Source organism: Mirounga leonina, unplaced genomic scaffold, assembly GCF_011800145.1.
Source record: "Mirounga leonina isolate KUSES-001 unplaced genomic scaffold, KU_Mleo_1.0 Mir_53, whole genome shotgun sequence".
NCBI classification, from domain to species: Eukaryota; Metazoa; Chordata; class Mammalia; order Carnivora; family Phocidae; genus Mirounga; species Mirounga leonina.
Window position 1 is genome coordinate 22,007,451 of NW_023270807.1, and position 17,993 is coordinate 22,025,443.

The following is a 17,993-nucleotide window of genomic DNA, read 5'->3' on the forward strand; positions in this document are numbered from 1 at the left end:
ATGGCTGGCTAAGGTCGTGGTTGCCATTTCTGTGGCTATGGGAACACCCATTCTGGGGTACCCATTATGTAAAGTAGTGTATGATTAGTAATAAGGAAAAAAACCCCTAGGTTTGGCATTTTTAGAGTCATCTTTCAAACATCTGGTTTAAAAGTCCCAGAGAACACATGGCTTTTGCATAATGTCACGTTGTGTATGTAACCGATTCCACAAACACAGGAAAATATTGATGAGGGATTTATGTACATAGCCCTTCAACCCCACTGGTAATACCTTTTCTAAAATCTGGCACTTTATTATGCAATCAGACTGTCAGTTCACGGCATGAACATTTAGAATTATTTTAAAAGTAAAGCTCTATTGTTTCCTCATTCTGAAACTATTACCTTTGGCAGATATGTCTTTGTCAGTGCCCTCAGATCTTGCGATCATTTCCTCTCCGCGCTTTTTAAGAGTTTCATACAATGGCTGTAGCTTCTCCATGTCTACTGACACGTTCTTATTCTCACTGATCTGCTCCTTAATCTTCTCCACCTCAGCTGAGATCGAAGGTGGCGGCCTCAAACGCTCCACGATGCGTTCCAGGCTCTCAAGGGTCTGGTCTATCTTGTCATGGAACTAGAAGTAAATCAAAGGGATAATTTACGGGGAAAAGACCTGTGATATCAAAAGTGAAATTTAAATGGAAAAAAAAAAAAACCATCTAATGTCTCAGTCAAGAATGAAATCTTTGATCCTCTGTTAATATATCTACCCAATTGAGTGTATTTGTCAGAAACAGTATTGGTTAATATATAAATGGGCTACCTGATACCAGCATCTTATCCGTTGCTTCATTTTATCATAATTCAAATGAATTTTAAGAATTAAGTCCAATAATCTGTGTGGTTTTTTTGTCAAAACTGTTTTGTTTTTACTCATTACTTTGGTATCCTAAAAAGCTGTATTATTAAGTGTAAGACTCAAGAGCATTTTTTATGAGAATAAAGGTATTTCTTAAGTTATAAATTTCCTGAACTGAAAAATGTTAAAAAATGAAACAAAAACAAAAGCCTCCCTGACATTGTAATAGAAGTCTGAATTTCATTCATGGTCAAACACATAATCAGATTCACAAAAGCATTTTAAAGTTTTGTCTGGAAGGTACCACAGACAATAAAGCAAAGTTATAAAAACTCGCTCAGGCCCAGGTTCTACACTACCCTCAATATTAAAGGAATCATCACACAGGATTCCAGAAAATGGACCACTCTAATGTCAGCGTATCTAATGATTAAAGCTCAACTCTGAAAATGGAAAATCTGTAGGTAATTTCAAATTCAATGTCTTGAAAAAAAGTATTTTCGAAAAAGAAAAACATCAATTTCCAACTTTATATTTTTTCCTTCTTACTCAGTCCATGCAGTTTTTTCTTCTTATTGCCCTCTTGGGAGTGTCTCATTAACAATGGTAATAACAGTTTCTTCTGTCTCTCCCAAAGGCAAATATTCTTTTCTACTCTGGATGGACACTTACTTAAATATTTGGACAGTGATGACAACTGTATGTTTCTTAAGTCACTGAAAATTATTTTGTATTGTATCTACAAGCAGGCAGAGAAATACAAGGACTGGACCAGCCAAATACCACTCTGAGAGGCCAAAACATCCATAGTCAGATTTAACGTAGTGAAGTAATTTTGGTTGAAATTTAATCAGGAGATCCAAGAAAATGTGTTTCCATGCTCTTCTGTTCAGAAGAGCTCAATCATCTTTCTGGTGCAAATGATTACCTGAGTAGACTGAGAAATAGCTTCATCCAACGCCACGGCTCGCTTTTTGACATCCTCTTTAATTTGACTGTAAAGGGTGTCAGCTGCCACGTACTTCTCTTGGATAGAAAAGCCTTCGCCTGGGCTCAATTCCAGTAACTGTGGCCCAGTTTTGTTCATCTTATCTATATGAGGCTTGTGTTCGGCTATCAACTCTCGCAGTTGCTATAACAAACCAAACAGCTTCTCAGTATCTCAGGGTCACGCCTCCATATTACAGCTGTCTACATGCCCAATGCATCCAGCTGGCAAGAAACTCCAAACACCCTCCCCATCACAAGGCATTTAGCACAGGATGGCTCGTGCTGCTCTTTGCCAGCAAGAGATGCCCCTGACAGAAAGAATAAACAACAGTCTGGTCATGTCAAAGTCTCTCTAAGGGTAACACACAAAAATGCTGGTTGAGTGAAATAATGAATCGCAGTTCATTATGCATTTCCCATCAAGAGCAGTACACTTGGGCAAGGGTCATATTACATAAAAGAATTATGAAATCACTATATCCCCAACCTACAGAGACCAAGCTATAACTCTTGGTGTCTCTTTCTGTATACTCAGGAGGTATGCAAAAATTTAAAATGGAGTAAGGAAGAAAGAGAAGGAAGGAAAAGGAAAGAAGCTCAGCAGAGTGTAGACATAATGCAGAGAGGAAAAAAACTATACATAAAGCTAAGTTAAGGGGATATAAGCCCACGAGGCATTGTAATTATATATATTTAAAACAATACAAGATGTGTATATATGTATTACATTATATATACCTAAGTATAAATCTATTCTATGTACATATAGGATATGTATGATATATATATGAATGAATCTATCTGTATTTATTTTAAAATGTTAAAGGCTACAGGGTAATCAATCTATCAGATTGATTGACACCGCTATATACTGAGTATTACTTGTAAAGTGCATTTAAGGAAAAACATATGACATACTTTGCATGATGTCAGCTAATCAAGAGATATAATGATATTTATACTAATGAGTGTGTGTGTAATCCAGGTGGAGCCCCATTCCTTCTGGGGAGGCAAATCTACACTTCATGGAACCCAGGGCCTCCACTGAGCAGTTTTTCACGGGCCAAATCCAAGGCCACATCCATCTTTGCTTCCAGGTTTCCCTGAGGCTAGCCTCCCTGTAGCGCTAAGGAGCCTTCCACTTGGTTCCTTAAGCAGAAGTTCCTTGCCCTAACCAGAAGGTATATCTCCAATTTTGCTACCCAGCCCCCAACAAAAATTTCTCTGAGAGAAATTACATTCAGGAAAGATAGTCTAGAGAAAAGCCACCAATCTTCTCCTGCAAATAGTTTCACTTCTATGATTCATCAAGAATCACCAAGATGGCCACACAGCTCTAGATTTTTATTTAAAGTACTCACTAAAATCAGTCATATAAATTATTTTGAAAACCGTTAAGGAAGTTGGTACACTACATCATCAACAATCCCCAATACCATTTTTGAAGTTTTTCTGAAGGTAGTTTCAAAGCTCTTGAAAAAGAGCTAAATAAACATAAATTCAATTAAAATAAAAGAACAGGGTGGTCCAAATCTAACCTGCTGCGCATAAGAACATGGGAGGGTCATGTCTGCGATTTAGCTCCTGAGGGGTCCAGACTGAGATGTTCTTATTTTTGTTTCATATTATTAGATCATATATTCATGCTACCTTACAGAATGGAGATAGTAATTGTAATGCCAGCCAATAGACAATCTCACAAAAAAGGAATGTGTACACATGTTCTGGTTTCAATATGCTACAAGGCATGGCTGTAAAACCAGCTTACACTTTGAGTTATCAAGAGACTATCAGGTAAAATGAGAGACCTCTGCTGACATTTCCTGAGTTGCCTGGCATCTAGGTAGACCTCATTTGTGCAGCACCACCATGGGACGTACCGAGATGACCCGTTTTTAGACTATTCCTTTTTTAGATGTCTAGTAGTACTACATGTCTACTTGGGTGTATGTGTGGAGAAAGGGCCCAGTAGGAGATGTCCTTTGCCTCATATGTAACAAAATGGTTCTTGGCAACACAGTGCCATAAAAGTCCGGTCACGCTAGAGATACTTCTAGCGTGTGACCTCAACATATCTACCATATAGTAACTGGCTCCTGGAGCCATTTTTCTTTCCCGGTTAGAATGAACTAGATCTAATGTCCACAATAGCCAAACTGTGGAAAGAGCAAGATGTCCATCGACAGATGAATGGATAAAGAAGATGTGGTATATATATACAATGGAATATTATGCAGCCATCAAAAGGAATAAGATCTTGCCATTTGCAACGATGTGGATGGAACTGGAGGGTATTATGTTGAGTGAAATAAGTGAAACAGAGGAAGACATGTATCATATGACCTCACTGATATGAGGAATTCTTAATCTCAGGAAACAAACTGAGGGTTGCTGGAGTGGGGGGTGGGGTGGGAGGCATGGGGTGACTGGGTGATAGACACTGGGGAGGGTATGTGCTCTGGTAAGCGCTGTGAATTGTGCAAGACTGTTGAATCTCAGATCTGTACCTCTGAAACAAATAATGCAATATATGTTAAGAAAAAAAAAGAAGAAGAAGGTAGCGGGAGGGGAAGAATGAAGTGGGGGAAATCGGAGGGGTAGACGAACCATGAGAGACAATGGACTCTGAAAAACAAACAGGGTTCTAGAGGGGAGGGGGGTGGGAGGATGGGTTAGCCTTGTGGTGGGTATTGAGGAGGGCACATTCTGCATGGAGCACTGGGTGTTATGCACAAACAATGAATCATGGAACACTTCATCTAAAACTAATGATGTAATGTATGGGGATTAACATAAGAATAAAAAAAAAAAAAAAAAGAATGAACTAGATCTTCCCAAATACAGCTGAAGATGAAGCTGTGGAGCTACAGAAGAAATGCTGTCCTAGAAGGCTATAAATGTTATGAAAAGTTTCATTGAATAATTTGAAGACTTGGTTACAAAGTTTTGTAGTTCCCTTATATAAGAAACTGTAAATTTGAGAGCTGAAAGACTATGCTCAAAAGGGAAAATTAACTCGGTTTTGAAATTCAGTAATAATTCAGTAATAACTTTTCCATTATCTGATATTATGCTAGAAACATAGCTACTCAAATCTCACCTCAGAATAGAAGAAATCCATGGGACATTTTATATTAGAAGTTATTCAGTGGATAGGCATCAGGATTTCTGCCACAAATAAACCTTTATACTAAAATTAAATTCAATTCTGCATAATTTTTAAGTCTTTCTCCTGCTGATGTAGATAGAACTCAATAAAATTTCCATTTTGCATTAAAGTGTTGACTAAAGCTCTTGTAAACAAATACTTAGAGATATTCTTCAATGCCAGTAGATTAAAAAAGTAAACAAACAAAATTAATAAGAAGTGTGTCATGTCCTTCAAACAATGATGTAATATACTGAGTTACACTTTCTATGCATGCGTGCATACATGCACACACGCACACACACGAATAGTCTCAGAGTACAATTTGTACAGATCTGGGAGACAGAAACTAGGTTCGTAAGTCCATAAACAGCAAGAACCCCAGATTTTTTTCTGATAGTCTTGAGCCCTCTCCCAAACCCTTGCAAAATTTTAGGCAATATTAATATTTAAGTAACTGCTGAAATGAGGGCTTCATAATACCATTTTATTTATGTTTAAAACATGATGCATTTGTAGATGTAAATACACTAGAGAGTTTACTCATATATACTTATAGGAGCAAAAACCGTCAAAAGAGTGAAAAACAAAGGAGAGACAACTTGTCTTTGTACTTCAGCATTTTTCCTTTCCATTGAGCTAGCTTTTACATTATTTGTGTTTTGACATATTGTTGTATTGTTCATTTCCTCCAAGCTCAGTGGTCTTGTCTGTATGATGCTGCTTTGATATATTTCTACCGTTTGCTTACATTCTAGATGGCTCCAACCAATACCATATGAAGTGTAAAACTTAGTCGACATATGTAAATGAAAAGCAATTCAACATGCATAAATGGGAAGTACTTCAAAAGCTTATTTCTCTAACATTTTAAAGCGGGGACTTAGTTTTTGTACCAAGATGGCTTATACTTCATATATTCTAGGAAAGCTGTTATATAATTAATGACATTCACAATGAGTCTTCTCACTGCTACTCTGGAAAACAGGTAAGCAACTCTGAGGAAAGCAACTGTGAAGACCAGAATAGGATATTGCTAAAATCTCCTAAGGTAGGGCAACAAACTGCATTAAAAAACCACCACGACAGTGCTCGCTTCGGCAGCACATATGCTAAAAACCCCCATCACAATCACGATTCTCTTCTAATGGAGAATACAACCCTCTCTTTAATATCAAGCTTACCCGATGCTCTTCCTGCTGTTGTCTTAGAGTTTCATATTCAAGGGCTGGGGCAGGAAGCTGAGAGATGATTCTTTGTGTTTCTGTCAGCCATGGCCAAAGTTCTTCATAGGTTTCCCAGAACTGGCTAACCAGGGACTGTGCCCGTTCTAGCTGTAGATACCTCTCTGAGTTTACCTGGCAGATGGCATCATAGTTCTTCAACACCTTGTCTAGTTTTTTCTAGAAAGTAAGAGAATGAAATGTGTTTAGCTGGCCAAGCAGGCCAAAGAGCACAGGTACTCTAGAATGTTTTTTCTCACACTATATGCCTAGTGCAAAGCAGGCGCTCGACAAATATATGCTTAATGAATAAATCATTAAAGCCTATTTAGATTGTAACTAGTTCTATGTATAAAAGTTCGTTTTAATTAGAATTTAAAAAGACCCTTCAAGGGGCACCTGGCTGGCTTAGTCAGGAAAGCATGTGACTCTTGATTTCAGGGTTGTAAGTCTGAGCCCCACATTGAGTGTAGGGATTACTTAAAAATAAAACTTAAAAAAAAAAATCCTTCAGGTTCATTTATATTGTTGCATATGGCAGGATTTCCTTCATTTTTAAGGCTGAATAATATTCTACTATATGCTAAAGTTGTGTTCTTAATACAATAAAACAAACATTTTCCCATATATATGTAAAAAATAGCAAAAATGTGGAAAACATCTTAAAAATACAACAATTGGAGATTAAGCTAATAAATTATGATATATTCACCCAATGGATTTTTATGTCTTCATCAAAAATCATGGGATTAATGACAGAGAACCTCCTCCCACCTCCAAATATTAGGTGACAAAACCCAAAATATAAACAAACAAATAAATAGCCTCAAGTGTGTATGAATAAGACACTGAGCTTTCCAAACATAATAAGCAAAATTCTTCAACTATCCTTCTAGGTCCTGTAGGTCTTCTAGGTTAGAAAACAAGTCTCATATGAGTCTAGCAACATTAACATTACTTTCTAGCCCAAAATAAGGACTAACTTCCACAAATGAAATTGTAAGAGGAACTGCTGGTCAACAAAATTAATTACATATATTAGAATCAGAGTAGAACATTATACTATACACTATATTTTGTGGACTGGTCACAGTGATCTAGATTATGGTATAAATTCACATCATAAACCAACAGCAGAAGATAGAGCACCATAGTAATCTAATAAACCACAGAATTACACAGAAATTATTTCATCATCATCAGTGTTTTTCATGTCAAGATCTTGTAAAAATAATAAAGGAAACGTTAAGTTATAAATAAGTAAATTGCCAGAATAAATAGAAGGGGAAGTATCAGTATACAGTTACACTCTATTACTCTGTCTATGGTCTACCTTAAAAGCAACGTATGCTCTAAAATGTGATCTTAGGCACAGATGTTTGTGTCATTTTTTTTGCTGTGGGCTATTTTCCTACCAGAAGCATTAATATACATTAATTTCTTTAGTCTGCTCACATGTCTGAATATGAATGGAACTAAACATTTTTACTTGTGGCTGGTTTTTCATCAATTTAAAGGGATTATTAAAAATACATAAACTATGGGGCGCCTGGGTGGCTCAGTTGGTTAAGCGACTGCCTTCGGCTCAGGTCATGATCCTGGAGTCCCGGGATCAAGTCCCGCATCGGGCTCCCTGCTTGGCAGGGAGTCTGCTTCTCCCTCTGAACCTCCCCCATCTCATGTGCTCTCTCTCTCATTCTCTCTCTCAAATAAATAAATAAAATCTTTAAAAAAAAAAATACATAAACTAGATGCTTCCTTAGTTATTCAGCTCATTGTTTTTCCTATACAACTTACTGAAATTTTACACAGGATGAATTTCAGCATTAGAGAGAACCACATATTTTGAAGCATTTAAACAAGAGTTGACATACATAGTAACACTTTATACTGATAATAATGTCAGTGATACAGCTAACATTAATTGAATGTTTAATGTGTGCCAGTTATTCAAGGACACAATCCTTAAGAGTTTTAGTAATTTTTTTATTAGAAAAAATTGTCCCCAGGGTGATTCCCTTAAGGAATATTCCTTTTACTGTCACTCTGTAAGCTTGAAAAATGCCTTATTTAAAACTAATGATTTAGCTGTCTAAATGGCAGCTGTGGATAAAGGAAATGTGCTTCTCTAGGGCTGAGAGCTTAACAGAGGCCATTTATTCAAGAGTCTCACCACCAGTCACACAGACAAGCTTATACCTTCATTGATTGCTTTTCCTCTTCACTGCATGTGGCCATGATTTTATATCCAGATTTAACAAGTTCATCGATAATATCCTTGTGTCTCAAAATCTCCATGGTGAATGTCTGTGATTTACCAAAATAAAGATAAAAAAAGAGAGAGTGTATGACTAAAATGAAAACAATCAGGCAAAGATGTTAAAAATACCAAATTACACTAGAGGGGTCTTGCAAAGTAAATCATGCAAGCACACTGTCTACACTTGGGGCCACACTAACAAATAATTCTGATATAATTGGAAATGCACTTCTTCACCTTTTGAAGCTGCAGCTGAGCAGAGGTCTGGTCTTGCTCAAGCCTGATGTCACCCAGAGACATCAATTTCTTTTCGGTTTCAGTAATCCAGGATAACTCGGCATCAGCTGCTTGGTCAAACTAAACAAAAGATAAATAATTAGGTCAGAAAGTTCCTGTCACTGGTGCCAGAAAAATACCTCTCTACATTTCTTTGAAATATCTTAATTACCACACAAGTGGAAAATTTGAGCTTACCTCTTCATGGCATCCTGAAATAGTTTATGATGATGACTAAAGTCATAAAGAAAGGAGAACTTCCCACAGAGTATTTAAACACAAGCTCTTAAAAGGCACTGGATGTGTAAGACAGCATTAATGATTTTAGGACAGCTAACTCTGTTGCCTTCTTTTTGGTAATCATAAGAATTTTCTCCTTCAAACCTCAATGAGATACCACCTCACACCAGTCAGAATGGCTAAAATTAACAAGCCAGGAAATGACAGATGTTGGCGGGGATGCGGAGAAAGGGGAACCCTCCTACACTGTTGGTGGGAATGCAAGCTGGTGTAGCCACTCTGGAAAACCGTATGGAGGTTCCTCAAAAAGTTGAAAATAGAGCTACCGTATGATCCAGCAATTGCACTACTGGGTATTTACCCTAAAGATATAAATGTAGGGATCCGAAAGGGTATGTGCACCCCGATGTTTATAGCAGCAATGTCCACAATAGCCAAACTGTGGAAAGAGCCAAGATGTCCATTGACAGATGAATGGATAAAGAAGATGTGGGGTGTGTGTGTGTGTGTGTGTGTGTGTGTGTGTGTATGCAATGGGATATTATGCAGCCATCAAAAAAAACGAAATCTTGCCATTTGCAACGACATGGATGGAAGTAGAGGGTATTATGCTAAGCGAAATAAGTCAACCAGAGAAAGTCATGTATCACATGATCTCACTGATATGAGGAATTCTTAATCTCAGGAAACAAACTGAGGGTTGCTGGAGTGGTGGGGGATGGAAGGGATGGGGTGGCTGGGTGATAGACACTGGGGAGGGTATGTGCTATGGTGAGCGCTGTGAATTGTGTAAGACTGATGAATCACAGACCTGTATCTCTGAAACAAATACTACATTAAATGTTAAAAAAAAAAAAAAGAAGAAGATAGTAGGAAGGGAAAAATGAAGGGGGGGAAATCAGAGCAGGGAGACGAACATGAGAGACTATGGACTCTGAGAAACAAACTGAGGGTTCTAGAGGGGAGGGGGGTGGAGGGATGGGTTGCCTGGTGATGGGTATTAAAGAGGGCACGTACTGCATGGAGCACTGGGTGTTATATGCAAACAATGAATCATGGAACATTACATCAAAAACTAATAATGTAAGGTATGGTGATTAACATAACATAGTAATAATAAAAAAAAGAGTACTACTCAAATTGAACAGCTCGAAAAGTCAATAGCTGGATCAATCATTGCATCCATCATTTTAATCCATATGATTATGCGGGCAGCATTCTGCTATCTTTGTATAAGACTCCTAGCAAAACTCATGAAATATTCACATTTATTTACCATACTACGTGTGCATAAATGTATGTGCAAAGTATGTTTCTTTATGTAGAGTATACCCCGAAACATCTCACATATAATTTTTTTTCCATCTCATTTAATAATAGCAAAAACCACTTCAAAGAGTATTCTTAAATATTTTAAGAGGTTTTATTTTCCTGATCTTAACAATTCATGGCAGAAATTCATAAAGTACAGAAAAATATACAGAAGAAAATTAAAACCTGGAGTTAACACTGTTGATATTTTAGTGTATTTTATTCCAGAAGTTGAAAAAGATTTATAAAAGCTTGGGATAATGTTGTATAAACAGTTTCATATCCTGCTCTTTGATTTATTATGAACATTTCCCATGTCATAGTCTTTTAAATGTGAATTTTAAGTAACATCATTGTATTCTAGCATACCTGGATATTTTTATTTACGCTCATTGCATCTTCTGCTATTATATAAACAAACCTGTAATAAACAGAAATCTCTGATGGCATCTCCAATTAGTTCCTTAGGGTAGATTCCTAGAAGTTGACTACCAAGTCAAAAAGCATGAATATTTTTGATACCTTGCATCAGACAGAAGCCAATGCCTCCCAGGGCAAGCAGTTACTATAAATGAGCAAAGTGGGCAAGTGCCCCCACAAGCACCAGTGGTAAATGGTAACTAACAGTGTGGCCTTAGTTGGAAGACTTAATGGGAAACAGACACTGTGAGCATTCAAGTCCAGTACTGCCAGAACTTCTAATTTTTCAAGAGATCCTGGAAATCTAGATGGGGATAGGGGATAACTAAGTGGAGAAAAGAGAAGGGTAGAGATAAGAAACTAAATTGGAAAATAATTCATTCTTTTAAAACACTCTGCAACACTATGCAGACTCCTCGGAAGATGGAATAGATATACTTTTCCCTGTTCCTCGTAAGTACACCTAAAAACTCTGGGCGTTATATACATGCATACACTGCATACAAAACATATGTAAGAAGACTGAAAGAAGAGAGAAGAGAGCAGAACTGCTGTGGATTCTGGCGCTCAAGGAACAATAAAGTGGTGAGTTCTCCAGGTTTTCTTCTTGCCTCATATATCCTAGACTGGATACTGGAGAAAATGCAACCCAGACACACCCAGAGGCACAGACAAAACCCCAAGAAAAGGCTGCTCTCTCAGCCAAAAGACCAGGAAAGGGGCACCCTAGCAAGAGAACATTTAAACAATAGCCACTCTATCTAAATGCCACAGAACAGAGGCTGTGGTCCCACGCACACTCATGCCAAGAAAGGCCTAGATTTTCACCCTCATGAGCCAGTAGGACAAGGTGCTGAAGACACTGCTGCAGGGGGATGTCAGAGAAGACCACATAGGGAGCTGGAACTTTAGTTCCCATGGGCCAGTAACAAGGCTTCTGCCCAGTGTCTTGGAGATCATGTGGGGAGCCCCCCACAAGCAGTAATGAACTGCCCCTCTCCGTCTCCTCTAGGGTGGTGTCAGGGAAGGCCTAGTGGAGAGTCAGGATTTTCACCACTGCTTAGTGGTTAACGTGGTCACCTTCATCGAGGTGGTGGAAAAGGCTGCTCAGAGAGCTGAAGTCCATCCAACTCTCACTTCCAGCCAGCAGATCTGAGGAGCGCCCCCATTAGGTATCATGAGGGGCTGAGCGGGGAACCTGGATCTCTTCCACTTGGTAGCACCCTGGCTTCTTCTGCCAGTGTTGCCAGAGGAAGCCAGTCAAAACAGAAAGTTTAATTAAGACCCAAAACTCTTAACTTCATAGCAAGAACCAAGAAGCCCTCCAATGGAACTAAACAGAGATAATCAATGGACACCAGTACCTAGAGGACAGAAATGTTAGCACTGTCTGACAACAATTTTAAAGCAGCTATGATAAAAAATGCCTCGTTGAGCAATTTCAAACACAGCTGAAATGAATGAAAAATTAGAGAAGACCTTAGCAGTAAAACAGTCTCAGCAAAGAAAAGAGGCTATATAGGGGGAGGGGGGTGGGAGGAGGGGTTGGCCTGGTGGTGGGTATTGAGGAGGGCACGTTCTGCATGGAGCACTGGGTGTTATGCACAAACAACGAATCATGGAACACTACATCTAAAACTAATGATGTAATGTATGGGGATTAACATAAGAATAAAAAAAAAATCATTCCCCAGAAAAAAAAAAGAAAAAAAGAAAAGAGGCTATATAAAGAACCAAACGGAAATTTTAAAACTTAAATGTACAATAACAAATAAGCTCAGTGGATGTGATCAATGAAGGGCACAGAGGAAAGAGTCAGTGAAGTAGAAGACAGAACAGAAATTACCCAATCTGAATAATAGAAAATAGACTGGAGGAAAAAAAAATCAACAGAACCTCAGGGACCTGTGGAACTACATTAAAAGATCTAACATTCATGTTATTGGAGTCCCAGAAAGAGAGGAGAAAGAGGCTGTAGCTAAAAAGTACTCAACCATTTTAGAAATGAAATGCAGGAAAAATCTGGTTGCCAGGAGTTAAGGAGAGGGTAGAGGTGGGAGACTATAAAAGGGCAGCATGAGGTAGTCTTGCGGTGATGAAATGTTCTGTATCTTGACTGCATCAATGTCAACATCCTGCTTGTGATCCCGTGCTATAATTTTGCAAAATGTTACCCCTGGGGAAAATAGGTTAAGGGTACAATGGGATCATCTCTATATTATTTCTTACAGTTGCATGTGAACCTACAATTATCTTTTAAAAAGTTAATTAAAAACAACAACAACAAAAGTTCTGTGTAGAGATAACCTCTCATCTGTGAGTTCCTGTTCGCATTTTCTCTTTTAGGCATATACTACACCAAATAGGATGTGCTAATTTATACTCCCACAAGCAGAGTTTTGCTGTACGCTCATCACCATGGGGTATAATTTATTTTTTAATAATATTTGCCAAGCTTATCAGTGGACTTCCCTTCATTTTAAGGAAATAACCCACGAGTCATAACCAGGCACAAATATGAATAGCACTGATTGAGAGTACTGTTGTTATGCTTTCCATCTTACAAGAAAAAATAACAAATTATACAAGTGAAGAATACATAATAATATTATAAATTATTATTACAGGGTTTTTTTTCTATATACCATGACCCCCTTTGCTTTCACCTTTGCAACACGAGTTAAATAAATTTGCAAATAAATAAATAAATACGGAAGCTATTTGCAGGTCAATTTCTTTTCGTCAACAGTTCAGGATAGAAAAAATTTTTAGATAATCATTTGAATAATGGGCCCAAGCCAGAAATATAATAGGGGTAAAAATAATAATTTTACATTTACCTTTAAAAACTCAACTGCATAAGGATCTGAAAGGGAAGACAGGGCTTAAGAGACCTTTCCTGAACAACCTCTAGACAGGCTACCTGAACAAAATCTGAATATAAACCAACATCTACCAAAAAATGATGCAAAGCCAGGCTGCTTTAAGACGAAGACATTGTCTGGGCAGCAGTGACACTATCCTACCTGCTGATTAGAACTCTCCTCCAAGTGTCACACATTCAAGAGGATCACTGACACGCGAACGTTGTTCCAGTCAAAAATTCAGAGCTTTAGTCCTCAGAGTGCGTGAGCTCCCTTATAAGGGCAGTACTTCTAAAACGACTGTGTACATGTATATATTCAAACAGAATTATTTATTTTTCCTGTATTTCCCATAATATCATACATTCTTTTTTAGCAAAGCCACATTTTTCATTAAACTTATTGAAGGGGCTCATGGTTTCACAGACAGTAGTGTTAATAAATGTTTTTTCATTCATTCATTACTTTTTCTGCTACTGGGACAAATCAGAACAATGTGGATTCCAGAAAGAATCTTGAAAACCACATGAAAAATTCTATCTTGTGGCACTTGGGTGGCTCAGTGGGTTAAGTGTCTGACTCCTGATTTTGGCTCAGGTCGTGATCTCAGGGACGCTGGGCATGGAGCCTGCTTAAGATTCCTCTCTCTCTCTCTCACTCTCTTTCCCCCTCCTGTCTCTCCCTACCTCTCCCTCTTAAAAAAATTCCATCTTAATCGGCTCAATAATTTTTACGATGTTACTTATTTCAAATGGAACTACTCATCAATTAGTAATAATTCATCAATGTGAAAAAGAAAAAAAAATATTTTGGGGCACCTGGCTGGCTCTGTCGGTGGAGCGCTTGACTCCTAGTCTCAGGGTTGTGAGTTCAAGCGCCACGCTGGGGGTAGAGATTACTTAAAAATAAAATTGTAAAAAAAAAAAAAAAGAAAAAAATTTCAACGAATTTGGGAGCTTCAGGTGTAGAAAAAGAAATCCTCATGAAAAACAAGTACAAGGGTCTTCTTTGCATGGATTATTAGCTTTCAAGCCATATACAATAAAACTTCAAAATAAAACTTTATTATGTGATTCACTTAAAGAGTACAAAACTGAGCAAAACAGTCCAGGCCTTTGTACCTGAGTGCAAGTGCTGCAAGATAATCTGAATAAAATTTAATAGTAAGGACTTTTTTCCTCTACTGACCCCTAAAAAAATAAAGTGACATAGCACTCCACTTGTTTGTGATCAGGCTAATTTTAGCATTTATACGACAGTCCTAATAAATAAAGTCAAGCGGTTAGTGTTAATATTAGTTTAAATCTATTTCTCTCTCTCCTTAAAAAAAGGGATCCAGTGAAAAACAGTATGATGATACATTCTAAGTTGCCAAAATGGAAAGCTGAAGCTCAAACACTGTTTCTTCAACCAAGGCAAATATTTGCTCTGCTAAAAGAAAACAAGACTTCAAGCAGAAATTTCCCTTCTGTCTTTTGAGAAATTTTTTTATTAAATTAGCAAATATTTATTGTCCAGCAACAAACAGAACAGCCATGGGGTCTTCACTAAGCAATCTGCAGTAAAGCAAGGCATTTTATTTAGGCCTATGAATCTTTCAAATGACTATATGTGTGCATTTCTAATAGACCATAAAAGCTGTTTATTTTACAATGTGAGCAATATGGAGAGCAAGTTTACTAGACCAAATTTTAATAAATTTGTTTAGTGCTTACTCAAACAGCAGAAATTGACTTCAAATACATTGTAGATAATCTTAGCATCCATAATTGCATTCTGGGAAATATTTTACTAGGTATTATCAGTGGAGTCTAACCATTGACCTACTCTAACCCCTATTACAGTTGAACTAGTATTTCAGGAATTTCCAACAAGATAATGAAAGACAATTTTTTAAAGATTTTATTTTTTAGGTAATGTCTACCTCCAGTGTGGGGCTTGAACTCACAATCCCAAGATCAAGAGCCCCATGCTCCACTAACTGAGCCAGCCAGGCACCCTGATAGTAAAAGACATTTTAATTGGCTATCTCTAAATATTCCTGAAAAAGAGTCTAAAACAATAATGGCCAGCATTTTACTTAACACACTAAGCGCTTCACATACAGTATCTTCTTTAATCCTGACAACAACTGCAATAATCTGGGTATTACCATTAACTCCATTGACAGTCGAGAAAATTGAGGCAGAGAGAAGTTACCTGATTTACCAGAGATTACCCAGCTAGTTAATGTTGGATCTGAGACTCAAACCAAGGTGGCCTGGCCCCAGGAACTGTTTGGGCTTCATGAACTCAAAATATTCATGTGATTTCACCAAAAATGGCTCAAATACCCTAACAGTAGGTTTTAACTTCTTATTTAAACATTTCTCCAATCTCTGACAAACTCCTTTTGCATTTATCTAGAAAGTTTCTCTTAAGTGGAAATGGAGGTTTAAGAAAGGCAAAATGGTAAGTGAAACTTAACTCCAAGGACATCCTTTTACTCCCTTCCCCTGGCTGAGGATCTTACCACTTTCTTTTGATTAGCATTTCCTTACGATTTGCTCTGCATTATTCATAACAGCCCATATTCTCCCACCCCCAACACCTGGAGGGTCTAAACAAATCTCACTTCCGTTGGGGGGGTTTCCTTCTAGTTCTTTAAAAGAAATAAACAGGTGCTTTTTTTCTCCAAGGCTGATTCCTAATGACCCGATGACCTGCTTATTTTAATTGCCCCCAAATCACCAAACTTGTGCCTTTAATATAAAGGGGTCATTGCGGCCAGTAAAATAAGTCAAAGAACTAGAACTGCTGATGAGTGCCTGGGATTCCCAGACCTGGTGAAACACACCCATTTTAGCAACTTCTGACAGCTGTGCATATTTGTAAGAGGCAAAGGACAATGAACTGCTTTGAGGTTTAAACAATCAAAAGGGTCTGACTTCAGGCTATAAGTCTGTACATCTTTTAAATGAAACTGCCTTCCCCCTTTTCCACGTTGCTCGTTTGGTTCAATTTGCAATTAGAGAAAGAAAGCAACAAGAACATGCTACTGTGCATAGGTTTAACATGCAAAAATACGTACAGTTGCTAACTCAGATGACCTCATGCATTGTGAGAAGGAGGCAGATGTTTTGCTTTGTTTATAAAGCTCACCATCACTATTTACTAAGCTGCCTTGTTCTGCTCAGACTTTCCCTAAAAGTAATGAATGGGCCTAATTCTTTTTTTTTTTAATTTTATTTTATTATGTTATGTTAATCACCATACCTTACATCATTAGTTTTTGATGTAGTGTTCCATGATTCATTGTTTGTGCATAACACCCAGTGCTCCATGCAGAACGTGCCCTCTTTGATACCCATCACCAGGCTAACCCATCCCCCCACCCCCTCCCCTCTAGAGCCCTCAGTTTGTTTCTCAGAGTCCATAGTCTCTCATGGTTCGTCTCCGCCTCCGATTCCCCCCCTTCGTTTTTCCCTTCCTACTATCTTTTTTTTCTTTTTTTTTTTTTTTATAATTCTTATAAAAAGGAATATTGTCAGGTGTCTGGGTGGCTCTGTCCGTTGGGCATCTGACTCTTGGTTTCCCCTCAGGTTGTGATCTCGGGGTCATGAGATCTAGCTCCACACTGGGCTCCACGCTCAGCAAGGAGTCTGCTTCTCCCTCTCCTCTCTTCCTCCCTCCCCATCCATACACATTCTCTCACTCTCTCAAATAAATAAATGAAATCACTAAAAAAATAAAAAGACTATTATCTTCAGAAGGCCAATGCCTGCCAATCTGTAGAGTCAGATGCATATAGTCCTTTCTCATTAGCCCATAATTGAGGCAGTTTGATTATTTCTCAAATAGCAATAAATACTACTCAAATTTACATAGGGTTCTATCATAGGACTCTATGATTTCAAAATTCAGTGACACGTATTTTCAAAACTTGCTATGATATAGGATTGACATAAAAACAACTAACCACATCAAATCAGAACTTTTCTAAAAACTGTACTTATATAGGGCTGCTACAAAGTCATGCTAATTAGCAGGTATCTGTGTGCACCCTTCCCTGTCCTTTTCAAACTAATTCCTGTCCATGTTTTCCTGGACATCTTTCTTGTCGATGTTTGGAAGCCAATATACTGTGTGGTAGTGGCCTGACACCTCACAAAGTCCCTGTGCTTTTGCTGAATTCCAAAAAGCAGGTTATAACATTATAAAGGAGGTAGATCTGTATATAAACAACCTTAATGCCTGGGAAAGGGTGAAACACCTTAACAGAAATTTGCTTGGAAACAAAACATCCAGTTATTTAAAATCTAGTTTAATCTAGCTAGGTTATTAAGAAGCAAAGCATTAAATCTACACATTTAAAAAATTAACAAGACATGTTCAAGACACATATCCTTACCCTGTTAACCTGTGGGTGTGGTTATGTT

The 17,993-nt window shown here is 37.8% G+C and overlaps 1 protein-coding gene across 6 annotated transcripts in view; it reads right to left on the bottom strand.

Moving 5' to 3' along the window:
• The window catches only part of DST (dystonin), a 364,537-nt gene that overhangs the window by 48,545 nt on the left and 297,999 nt on the right, over positions 1–17,993 (bottom strand). For all 6 annotated transcript variants that reach the window (XM_034991245.1, XM_034991240.1, XM_034991239.1 and 3 more), the window contains 5 exons: positions 8,702–8,821; positions 8,404–8,511; positions 6,166–6,384; positions 1,772–1,975; positions 387–618 (listed from right to left, as the gene is read on the bottom strand). In XM_034991245.1, the coding sequence (XP_034847136.1) occupies positions 387–618; positions 1,772–1,975; positions 6,166–6,384; positions 8,404–8,511; positions 8,702–8,821 (883 nt within the window). The remainder of the gene's footprint in view (positions 1–386; positions 619–1,771; positions 1,976–6,165; positions 6,385–8,403; positions 8,512–8,701; positions 8,822–17,993) is intronic.